General features: G+C 45.5%; 1 protein-coding gene across 3 annotated transcripts in view; it reads left to right on the forward strand.

Moving 5' to 3' along the window:
• LOC129700574 (exocyst complex component 3-like) overlaps nt 1-12,568 on the forward strand; it is a 59,729-nt gene that overhangs the window by 12,063 nt on the left and 35,098 nt on the right. For all 3 annotated transcript variants that reach the window (XM_055641193.1, XM_055641191.1, XM_055641190.1), the window contains exon 2: nt 10-465. In XM_055641193.1, coding sequence (XP_055497168.1) covers nt 63-465 — 403 coding nt within the window. In that variant the 5' untranslated portion in view covers nt 10-62. The remainder of the gene's footprint in view (nt 1-9; nt 466-12,568) is intronic.

The raw sequence follows: 12,568 nt of genomic DNA on the forward strand, positions 1-12,568 counted from the left end.
TTATTCTAGAGAAACGACACAGATTTATTGCTCGGATTCGGAAGTACTTCAGGAGAACCAGAATGTCAAATACGGAACTAGTGTTAAATGATAAATTGCCCGGAGCCATGGATTCTCCAGTTCAAGGCCAGGCTGGCTGCAATACACCAGATAGCCAAGATGGACCAAATAACGTGAGGCAAAGTAGCAAGAAAACATCACCAGAGCCCAGCAGTCCCAAAGTTAAGGTGCTTGATACAAGTCCAAAAGAACAGATTGGAATATTAAGAAACATTTACAGATTAAGTAAAAGAAAATTAAGCTTCTCGCCTTCAAAAAGCTCAGACAAGGATAAACCATCGGTTATGTCAAACGAGAGCACAGCAAATAACTCGCAGATGGGAATCAGAGAAGAGGAAATCATGTGCATTGCAGTGCAAGACCAAGACGATAAGGCAACTGAGAACACAATTGCACCATTGTCAGGTAAAGAATGGAGATATTAATATGGGCTACATAACACGCTGAAGTTTCATCGAGGCTGGATGAAGGGTCTTGAACCGAAACACAGGTCCATTTTCCTCCACAGATGCTGCTGGACCCATTGGGTTCTTCCAGCAGTTTGGTTTTTGCTCCAGATACCAGGATCTACAGTCTCTGGTGCCATCAATTTATTTGTTTTGTGTTCATAAATTCATCAATGCTAGGAATAGAATTAGTCCATTCGGCCCATCAGGTCTACTCTGCCATTCCATCATGACTGATCTATCTTTCCCTCTCAACCCCATTCTCCTGCTTCTCCCTATAACCTCCAACACTTGTACTAATGTGTTGGGTACGAAGGGAAAATGGTGGAAAGATGGATGTCCATAAGTCATTTTCTAAGTTGCCACATCAGGGATCAATGCAGAATATTAAAGGTCAAGGTACAGTGCTTTAGTAAAGGTACAGTGAGCTAAGGGTACAGTGGGCTAAAGGTACAGTGCTTTTTGTTTGTATAATAAAGGTGCAGTTTAAAGGTCAAGAGGGAGCAGCTGTTGTGAGTCAGATACCTGCTGATTTCTCCCAGCAGTTTCTATCGTATTATACTGGTATCGGATCCAGGGTAAGGCGGGAGAATGACAGTCAGAGCAGTGTACTGTTCTGGATGTCAGATGTGGGAGATCATGGTGTCGGATGGCCCTCCAGACGTCCACATCTGTACCAGGTGCAGCGAGATGGGGCTCCTAAGGGACCGTATTAGCATCCTGGAGCAGCAGCTCGATGACCTCTGTCTGATCAGGGAGAGTGAGGAGGTCATAGAGGGGAGTTATAGAGAGGTGGTCACTCCAAAACCACGGGAGAGAGACATGTGGGTCACGCTAAGCAAGGGCAAGGGGCAGAGGCAGGAACGAGTGAGTATTCCAATGTCGGTACACCTTACAAATAAGTACTCCTGTTTGAGTACGGATGGGGGTGACAGCCTACCCGGGGGTAGTGACAGCGGACGGGCCTCCAGCACAGAGACCGGCCCTGTTGCTCCAAAAGGTAGGGGAAAAAAGAAAAGGGCAATAGTAATTGGGGACTCTATTGTTAGGGGGTCGGATAGGCGATTCTGTGGACGCAGTCGGGAGACCAGAATGGTGGTCTGCCTCCCTGGTGCCAAGGTCTCGGACTTGTCTCAAAGCATCCAAGATATCCTTAAATCAGAGGGAGAGGAGCCTGAGGTCGTGGTACATATAGGTACCAATGACATAGGTAAAAAAAGGGAAGAGGTCGTGAAGGGAGGATTTAGGGAGGGGAGGAGAGTTAAGGAAAAGGACCAAAAAGGTAACAATCTCAGGATTACTGCCTGTAGCACGCGACAGTGAGAGTAGGAATGGAGCGAGGTGGAGGATAAATGCGTGGATGAAAGACTGGTGCAGAGGGCAGGGATTCAAGTTCCTGGATCATTGGGACTTCTTTTGGGGAAGGTGGGACCTGTACAGAAAGGATGGGTTGCACTTGAACCCGAGGGGGACCAATATCCTAGCGGGGAAATTTGCAAAGGCAGCTGGGGAGACTTTAAACTAGAATGGTTGGGGCGAGGGACTCAAATAGAGAAAGCTAGTAGACAGAATGGGCGGCAGGAAGCAGAAAAGGGAAGCACTCGGACACAAGAGGAGAAAGAAAAAAAAGGAAATAAACAGAGAAGAAGAGACGGGGGGGTTTCTTAAATGTGCATATTTTAATGCTAGGAGCATTGTAAGAAAGGTGGATGAGCTTAGAGTCTGGATAGACACCTGGAAGTATGATGTTGTGGCGATCAGTGAAACATGGTTGCAGGAGGGCTGTGATTGGAAACTAAATATTCCAGGATTTCGTTGCTTCAGGTGTGATAGAATTGGAGGGGCAAGAGGTGGAGGTGTTGCATTGCTAGTCAGGGAAGATATTACAGCAGTGCTTTGGCAGGATAGATTGGAGGGCTCATCTAGGGAGGCTATTTGGGTGGAACTGAGAAGTGGGAAAGGTGTAGCAACACTTATAGGGGTGTATTATAGACCGCCGAGTGGGGAATGAGAATTGGAAGAGCAAATATGTAAGGAGATAGCAGATACTAGTAGTAAGCACAAGGTAGTGATTGTGGGAGATTTCAACTTTCCACACATAGGCTGGGAAACACATTCTGTAAATGGGCTGGATGGGTTGGAGTTTGTAAAATGTGTGCAGGATAGTTTTTTGCAGCAATACATAGAGGTACCTACTAGAGGAGGGGCAGTGCTGGACCTCCTGTTAGGAAATGAGACTGGACAGGTGGCGGAGGTATGCGTTGGGGAGCACTTCGGGTCCAGTGATCACAATACCATTAGTTTCAATATAATTATGGAGAAGGTCAGAACTGGACCTAGGGTTGAGATTTTTGATTGGAGAAAGGCTAACTTTGATGAGATGCGAGATGATTTAAAAGGAGTGAACTGGGACATTTTGTTTTATGGGAAAGATGTAGAAGAGAAATGGAGGACATTTAAAGGGGACATTTTAAGAGTACAGAATCTTTATGTTCCTGTTCGGTTGAAAGGAAACAGTAAAAATTGGAAAGAGCCATGGTTTTCAAGGGAAATTGGACATCTTGTTCGGAAAAAGAGGGAGATCTACAATAATTATAGGCAGCATGAAGTAAATGAGGTGCTTGAGGAGTATAAGGAATGTAAAAAGAATCTTAAAGAAATTAGAAAAGCTAAAAGAAGATATGAGGTTGCTTTGGCAAGTAAGGTGAAAGTAAATCCAAAGGGTTTCTACAGCTATATTAATAGCAAAAGGATAACGAGGGATAAAATTGGTCCATTGGAGAGACAGAGTGGACAGCTATCTGCAGAGCCAAAAGAGATAGGGGAGATATTGAACAATTTCTTTTCTTAGGTATTCACCAAGGAGAAGGATATTGAATTTTGTGAGGTAAGGGAAACGAGTAGAGTAGCTATGGATACTATGAGTTTCAAAGAAGTGGAAGTACTGACACTTTTGAGAAATATAAAAGTGGATAAGTCTCCAGGTCCTGACCGGATATTTGCTAGGACATTGAGGGAAGTTAGTGTAGAAATAGCCGGGGCTATGACAGAAATATTTCAAATGTCATTAGAAACGGGAATAGTGCCGGAGGATTGGCGCACTGCGCATGTTGTTCCATTGTTTAAAAAGGGGTCTAAGAGTAAACCTAGCAATTATAGACCTGTTAGTTTGACTTCGGTGGTGGGCAAATTAATGGAAAAGATACTTAGAGATAATATATATAAGCATCTGGATAAACGGGGTCTGATTAGGAACAGTCAACATGGATTTGTGCCTGGAAGGTCATGTTTGACTAATCTTCTCGAATTTTTTGAAGAGGTTACTAGGGAAATTGACGAGGGTAAAGCAGTGGATGTTGTCTATATGGACTTTAGAAAGGCCTTTGACAAGGTTCCTCATGGAAGGTTGGTTAAGAAGGTTCAATTGTTGGGTATAAATGCAGTAGCAAGATGGATTCAACAGTGGCTGAATGGAAGAAGCCAGAGGGTAATGGTGGATGGCTGTTTGTCAGGTTGGAGGCAGGTGACTAGTGGGGTGCTTCAGGGATCTGTGTTGGGTCCTTTGTTGTTTGTCATGTACATCAATGATCTGGATGAAGGGGTGGTATATTGGATTAGTAAGTATGCAGATGATACCAAGATAGGGGGTGTTGTGGATAATGAAGAGGATTTCCAAAGTCTACAGAGTGATTTAGGCCATTTGGAAAAATGGGCTGAAAGATGGCAGATGGAGTTTAATGCTGATAAATTTGAGGTGCTACACCTTGGCAGGACAAATCAAAATAGGACGTACATGGTAAATGGTAGGGAATTGAAGAATACAGTTGAACAGAGGGATCTGGGAATAACCGTGCATAGTTCCTTGAAGGTGGAATCTCATATAGATAGGGTGGTAAAGAAAGCTTTTGGTATGCTAGCCTTTATAAATCAGAGCATTGAGTATAGAAGCTGGGATGTGATGTTAAAATTGTACAAGGCATTGGTGAGACCAAATCTGGAGTATGGTGTACAATTTTGGTCGCCCAATTATAGGAAGGATGTCAACAAAATAGAGAGTACAGAGGAGATTTGCTAGAATGTTGCCTGGGTTTCAACAACTAAGTTACAGAGATAGGTTGAATAAGTTAGGTCTTTATTCTCTGGAGCGCAGAAGGTTAAGGGGGGACTTGATAGAGGTCGTTAAAATGATGAGAGGGATAGACAGAGTTGATGTGGACAAGCTTTTCCCTTTGAGAATAGGGAAGATTCAAACAAGAGGACATGACTTCAGAATTAAGGGACAGACGTTTAGAGGTAACATGAGGGGGAACTTCTTTACTCAGAGAGTGGTAGCGGTGTGGAATGAGCTTCCAGTGGAAGTGGTGGAGGCAGGTTCATTGGTATCATTTAAAAATAAATTGGATAGGCATATGGATGAGAAGGGAATGGAGGGTTATGGTATGAGTGCAGGCAGGTGGGACTAAGGGAAAAAAGTTGTTCGGCACGGACTTGTAGGGCCGAGATGGCCTGTTTCCGTGCTGTAATTGTTATATGGTTATAAGGTGCAGGAAACAACATATTGGTGTGCTTAATAGATCCTTTCTGTGTTCAAACCTGACACTAGGTTCTCGATCTCTTTCATGTACTTCATCCCAAAGTAATTGTTGATCTTGAGGTTTACAAGACTGATCACAGGATTTAGTAGGTTAATCCATGATCAGCATTTAGAAACATAGAAAATAGGTGCAGGAGTAGACCATTCGGCCCTTTGAGCCAGCACCGCCAATCAATGGCTGATCATCCAAAATCAGTACCCAGTTCCTGCTTTCCCCCCATATCCCTTGATTCCCTTAGCCCAAAGAGCTAAATCTAACTCGCTCTTAGTTTAGTTTATACAGCGCGGAAACAGGCCCTTCGGCCCACCAGGTCAATGCCGACCAGCGATGCCCGCACATTAACGCCATCCTACACCCACAAGGAACAATTTTTACATTTACCAAGCCAATTAACATACAAACCTGTATGTCTTTGAGTGAAATTGAAATTTGTTGGTACTAGGTGGAGTTTAGAAAAATGAGGGGGGACCTCTTTGAAACGTGCAGAATAGTGAAAGGCTTGGATAGAGTGGATGTGGAGAAGATGTTTCCACAAGTGGAAAAGTTGAGGACTAGAGGTCGTAGCATCAGAATTAAAGGACTTTCTTTTAGGAAGGATATGAGCAGACATTTCTTGTGTCAGAGGGTGGTGAATCTGTGGAATTCTTTGCCACAGAAGGCTGTGGAGGAAAAGATACTAAGCACACAATCCTGTGGGGTAGCAGTGCAGAAGGTCGGGATGCAGGGAATTTTATGGTCAATTCTAAACACCCGAGATCTGCTGGTCAGGAAGTCAAGAAGCCAATTGCAGAAGGGGGCCCCAAGATTCAGGTCCAGAACCATCGGTAGATACAAATATGGTAAGTTTTAATCTACAATTGGAGAGGGAGAAGGGTGGATCGGAGGTGTCCGTGTTACAGTTGAACAAAGGGGACTATGGAGCTATTAGTGAGCAGCTGGCCAAAGTTGACTGGAAAGAGACCCTAGCAGGGATGACAGTGGAACAACAATAGTAGGTATTTCTGGGAATAATACAGAAGGTGCAGGATCTGTTCATTCCAAAGAGGAAGAAAGATTCCAAGGGAAGCAAGACATTTGGAAACAGACAATAGACAATAGGTGCAGGAGTAGGCCATTTGGCCCTTCGAGCCAGCACTGCCATTCAATGTGATCATGGCTGATCATCCACAATCAGTACCCCGTTCCTGCCTTCTCCCCATATCCCGTGACTGCTATTTTTAAGAGCCCTTTCTAGCTCTCACTTGAAAGCATCCAGAGAACCTGCCTCCACCGTCCTCTGAGGCAGAGAATTCCACACTCACTACTCTCTGTGGGGGAAAAAGTGTTTCCTCGTCTCCGTTCTAAATGGCTTACTCATTATTCTTAAACCGTGGCCCCTGGTTCTGGACTCCCCCAACATCAGGAACATGTTTCCTGCCTCTAGCGTGTCCAAGCCCTTAACAATCTTATATGTTTCAATAAGATACCCTCTCATCCTTCTAAACTCCAGAGTGTACAAGCCCATCCGCTCCATTCTCTCAGCATATGACAGTCCCGCCATCCTGGAAATTAACCTTGTAAACCTACACTGCACTCCCTCAATAGCAAGAATGTCCTTCCTCAAATTAGGGGACCAAAACTGCACCCAATACTCCAGGTTTGGTCTCACTAGGGCTCTGTACAACTGCAGTAGGACCTCTTTGCTCCTATATTCGATTCCTCTTGTTATAAAGGCCAACATGCCATTCGCTTTCTTCACTGCCTGCTGTACCTGTAAGGGGCAACCATGATTGACAAGGGATGTCAGGGACAGTATAAAATAAAAGAGAAGAAGTTCAACATAGCAAAGATGAGCGGGAAGCGGATTGGGTAATGTTTAAAGAGCAACAGAAGATAACTAAAAAGGCAATACGGGGAGACAAGATGAGGTACGAAGGTAAGCTAGCCAAGAATATAAAGGAGGATAGTAAAAGCTTCTTTAGGTATGTGAAGAGGAAAAACATAGTTAAGACCAAAGTTGGACCCTTGCAAACTGAAAAAGGTGAATTTATTATGGGGAGGAAGGAAATGGCAGATGAGTTGAACAGGTACTTTGGATCCTGTACTTAAGAGGGAGTTACATGTGGTCCTTGTGGCTAAAGGGTTCAGGGGGTATGGAGAGAAAGCAGGTACAGGATACTGAGTTGGATGATCAGCCATGATCATATTGAATGGCCTACTCCTGCACCTATTTTTCTATGTTTCTATGATCCGTCTTCACTAAGGAAGACACAAACAATCCTCCTGATATACCAGTGGCCAGAAGATCTGGGGTAACGGAGGAACTGAAGGAAATCCACATTAGGCAGGAAATGGTGTTGGATAGACTGATGGGAATGAAGGCTGATAAATCCCCAGGGCCTGATGGTCTGCATCCCAGGGTACTTAAGGAAGTAGCTCTAGAAATCGTGGATACATTGGTGATCATTATCCAATGTTCTATAGATTCTGGATCAGTTCCTGTGGATTGCACGGTAGCTAATGTTATCCCACTTTTTAAGAAAGGTGGGAGAGAGAAAACGGGGAATTATAGACCAGTTAGCCTGACATCGGTGGTGGGGAAGATGTTGGAATCAATCATAAAAGATGAAATAGCGGCAAATTTGGATAGTAGTAACAGGATCGGTCCGAGTCAGCATGGATTTACGAAGGGGAAATCATGCTTGACTAATCTTCTGGAGTTTTTTCAGGATATAACTAGGAAAATGGACAAGGGAGAGCCAGTGGGTGTAGTGTACCTGGACTTTCAGAAAGCATTTGATAAGGTCCCACAGAGGAGATTAGTGGGCAAAATTTGGGCACATGGTATTGGGGGTAGAGTGCTGACATGGATAGAGAATTGGTTGGCAGACAGGAAACAAAGAGTAGGGATTAACAGGTCCCTTTCAGAATGGCAGGCAATGTCTAGTGGGGTACCACAAGGCTCGTTGCTGGGACCGCAGCTATTTACAATATACATCAATGATTTAGATGACTGGATTCAAAGTAAAATTAGCAAATTTGCAGATGACACAAAGCTGGGTGGCAGTGTGAACTGTGAGGAGGATGCTATGAGAAAGCAGGGTGACTTGGACAGGTTGGGTGAGTGGGCAGATGCATGGCAGATGCAGTTTAATGTGTATAAATGTGAGGTTACCACTTTGGTAGCAAAAACAGGAAGGCAGATTATTATCTAAGTGGTGTAAAGTTCGGAAAATGGGAAGTACAACGGGATCTGAGGGTCCTTGTTCATCTGTCAATGAAAGTAAGCATGTAGGTACCGCAGGCAGTGAAGAAAGCGAATGGCATGTTTGCCTTCATAACAAGAGAAGATGAGTATAGGAACAAAGAGGTCCTTCTGCAGTTGTACAGGGCCCTAGTGACCACACCTGAAGTATTGTGTGCAGTTTTGGTCCCCTAATTTGAGGAAGGACATTCTTGCTATTGAGGGAGTGCAGCGTAGGTACACAAAGTTAATTCCCGGGATGGCAGGACCTTCATATGCTGAGAGAATGGAGCTGCTGGGCTTGTATACTCTGGAATTTAGAAGAATGAGAGGGGATCTTATTGAAACATATAAGATTATTAAGGGTTTGGACACTCTCATTTTCACACAGAGTTGTGAGTCTGTGGAATTCTCTGCCTCTGAGGGCGGTGGAGGCCGGTTCGCTGGATACTTTCAAGAGAGAGCTTGATAAGGTTCTTAAAGATAGCGGAGTCAGGGGATATCGGGAGAAGGCAGGAACGAGGTACTGATTGTGGATGATCACATTGAATGGCGGTGCTGACTCGAAGGGCCGAATGGCCTGCTCCTGCACCTATTGTCTATTGTCTGTTGTGTATTGAAACAAGGAACTGCATATGCTGGTTCACAAAAAAAACCCCAATGTGGTGGAGTAACATAGCGGGTCAGACAGTACATGGATGTGTGACGTTTTGGGTCTGAAGAAATGTTCCAACCTGGAACGTCACCTATCCACGTTCTCAGGAGATGCTGCCTGACATGCTGAGTTATGCCAGCATTTTGTGCCCTTTTTCCAGCGCTTATTCATTAAAATGGTTTTAAAGGCAGAGAAGGTGAATGAATAACAATTTACTTTCAAGATGATCCAGAGCTGAATGTAATGCAGGAAAGATGTCACCCTGCATAGACTTATGACCCTGTCCCACTTAGGAAACCTGAACGGAAACCTCTGGAGACTTTGCGTCCCAACCAAGGTTTCCGTGCGGTTCCCGGAGGTTGCAGATGGTTGCCGGAGGTTGCAGGTAGTGGAAGCAGGTAGGGAGAGTGACAAAAACCTCCGGGATCCGCACTGAAACCTTGGGTGGGGCGTAAAGTCTCCAGAGGTTTCCGTTCAGGTTTCCTAAGTGGAACAGAGGCTTTATTTTACCTTTACCACAAATTGCAGGGGATATATGTAGATTGGCCAGAAGACTGATGGTGGTCTTCCTAAAAGAAGTGTGTATCTCAGAATGAAGTAGGGAGAGGCTAACGATGTCCGAGATTACTCTTGCCTACTGGTTCGTGCAAGACCTGAGGATCTGGATGTGGCCTTCGTTCGCCCAGTTGCTGTCCGCGGTTCACTCTGGGGAAGACCGATCGGATATCTGTGACCGTAACCATAGGTACAGTTGCACCAGAGGCAGTCGCGACAGATTACTTCATTCTGCTGACCTTCTGTTGAAAACAAGCATTGAATGCTTTGAGCTGGTCAGGTGGTCATGTTGCCAGCGACACAGCCTGCCTTCATTTTGCAGCCTGTATTGGATGCAAGCCGTGCCACAATCGACACGATTTACACGAATGACCCCGGGAATAAGTGGGTTAACCTGTGATGAGCGTTTGGCGGCACTGGGCCTGTACTCGCTGGAGTTTGGAAGAATGAGTGGGGACCTCATTGAAACATACAGAATAGTGAAAGGCTTGGATCGAGTGGATGTGGAGAGGATGTTTCCACTGGTGGGAGAGTCTAGGACTAGAGGTCACAGCCTCAGAAGCCTCAGAATTAAGGGTTGGGTTTCCGCGCCTCTGTTCCGGCGCCTCTGTTCCGGCGCCTCTGTTTCCGCGCCTCTGTTCCGGCACCTCTGTTCCCGCGCCGACCTTTTGCAAAATGGATCTGTAAGCATCTGTGGCAATAGAAACAGTTAATGTTTCAGGTCCAGGACCCATCATCAGAAGAGAGAGAGAGATCGCGCTCTACGGTATCTACAATGTTTTTGATTTATTGTTTCCGAGGCTTTTTCCCTCATAAGGTAAACACTTTTGGGCAACTAACAAACAAATAACCTATTTTCTATTCTACATGTTTAAGTTTAATTACTTGTAGATAATATTCCTGTCAGGGGTCAGCATCCAATGGTTTATGACCCTCGGGCACCGGTGTTATCATTGAGTAAAACTATCACAATAGGGACGTCGGATCCAATTTAGTTTTCACAGGCAAAGAGAGGTGCAACGTGCTGGAGTAATTTGATGGGCCAGGCACTCTATGCCTTGATGGTTAATTCATACATTGTCAGTGCAGGTTTACCTTTGTGTTAATGTTTTCATTATTTGAACATTGTTTAAGATGAGATGGTATCGGCACAATATAATATTATGAAGCATGGTTTTAAACAACACCCTGAAACTAGGGTTCTTGTGACGGGTCGGGTACATTTCGGTGCTGCCGTTCCACCGCCGCTGTTTCAGCGGAGCCGAAGCAGCGGTGCCGAAATAGCGGTGCTGAAAAGGCGGCGCCAAATGGAACCATTCCGCAGAATTAAAGGACGTTCTTTTAGGAAGGAGATGAGGAGAAATTTATTTAGTCAGAGGTTGGTGAATCTGTGGAATTCTTTGTTACAGAAGGCTGTGGAGGCCGTCAGTGGATTTTTTTAAGGCGGAGATAGATAGATTCTTGATTAGTACGGGTGTCGGAGTTTATGGGGAGAAGGCAGGAGAATGGGGCTAGGAGAGATAGATCGGCCATGATGGGCTGAATGGCCTAATTCTATTTCTCTCACTTATGAACATAACATGACAGATGTCAATGTGGTTATTCCAGGACTCTAGCATGGTCTATTATTCCCTCCTGACACCCTTAATGGCTTTGTGAAGCTCGTAAATAGATCTCTTGTACCACTCAAGATTGTTTGACTTGAACATAGAAACATAGAAACTAGGTGCAGGAGGAGACTATTTGACACCAAGGCAGCATCGCCATTCATTGTGACCATGGCTGATCATCCACAATCTGTAACTCGTGCCTGCCTAGAGCTCTATCTAACTCTCTTTTAAATTCGAATCCAGTGAATTGGCCTCTACTGCCTTCTGTGGCAGAGAATTCCCCAAATTCACAACTCTCTGGGTGAAAACGTTTTTTTTCATCTCAGTTTTAAATGGCCTCCCCTTTATTCTTAGACTGTAGCCCCTGGTTCTGGACTCCCCCAACATTGGGAACATTGTTCCTGCATCTAGCTAGTCCAGTCCTTTTATCATTTTATACGTTTGATAAGATTCCCTCTCATCCTTCTAAATTCCAGTGAATACAAGCCCAGCCTTGCCAAGTGTTTAAGAAGGAACTGCAGATGCTGGAAAATCGAAGGTACACAAAAATGCCAGAGAAACTCAGAGAGTGCAGCAACATCTATGGAGCGAAGTAAATAGGCAACGTTTCGCACCTTTCACCCCACCAGCCGTCACATACAACATATAATCCTCCGTCAGTTTCGCCACCTCCAACATGACCCCACCACTCGCCACATCTTCCCATCTCCCCCTATGTCTGCCTTCCGCAAAGACCGCTCCCTCCGTAACTCCCTAGTCAATTCTTCCCTTCCCTCCCGTACCACCCCCTCCCCAGGCACTTTCCGTTGCAACCGCAAGAGATGCAACACCTGTCCCTTTACCTCCCTCCTCGACTCCATTCAAGGACCGAAGCAGTCGTTCCAGGTGCGACAGAGGTTCACCTGTATCTCCTCCAACCTCATCTATTGCATCCGCTGCTCGAGATGTCAGCTGATCTACATCGGTGAGACTAAGCCGAGGTTGGGCGATCGTTTCGCCGAACACCTCCGCTCGTTCCGCAATAACCAACCTGACCTCCCGGTGGCTCAGCACTTCAACTCCCCCTCCCATTCTCCATCCGACCCCTCTGTCCTGGGCCTCCTCCATTGGCAGAGTGAGCAACACCGGAAATTGGAGGAACAGCACCTCATATTCCTTGGGGAGCCTAGATCCTGATGGCATGAATATTGAATTCTCCCAATTTTGTTATCCCTTGCTGTCTCCTCCCCTTCCTTAGCCCTCGGGCTGTCTCCTCCCATCCCCCAGCCCTGGGGCTCCCCCTCCCCCTTTTTCCTTCCTTCTCTCCCCCCCCCCCCCCCCCCCCCCCTTTCCACCCCCCATCAGTCTGAAGAAGGGTTTTGGCCCGAAACGTCGCCTATTTCCTTCGCTCCATAGATGCTGCTGCACCCGCTGAGTTTCTCCAG

This window comes from Leucoraja erinacea, chromosome 9, assembly GCF_028641065.1.
Source record: "Leucoraja erinacea ecotype New England chromosome 9, Leri_hhj_1, whole genome shotgun sequence".
Taxonomy (NCBI): domain Eukaryota; kingdom Metazoa; phylum Chordata; class Chondrichthyes; order Rajiformes; family Rajidae; genus Leucoraja; species Leucoraja erinaceus.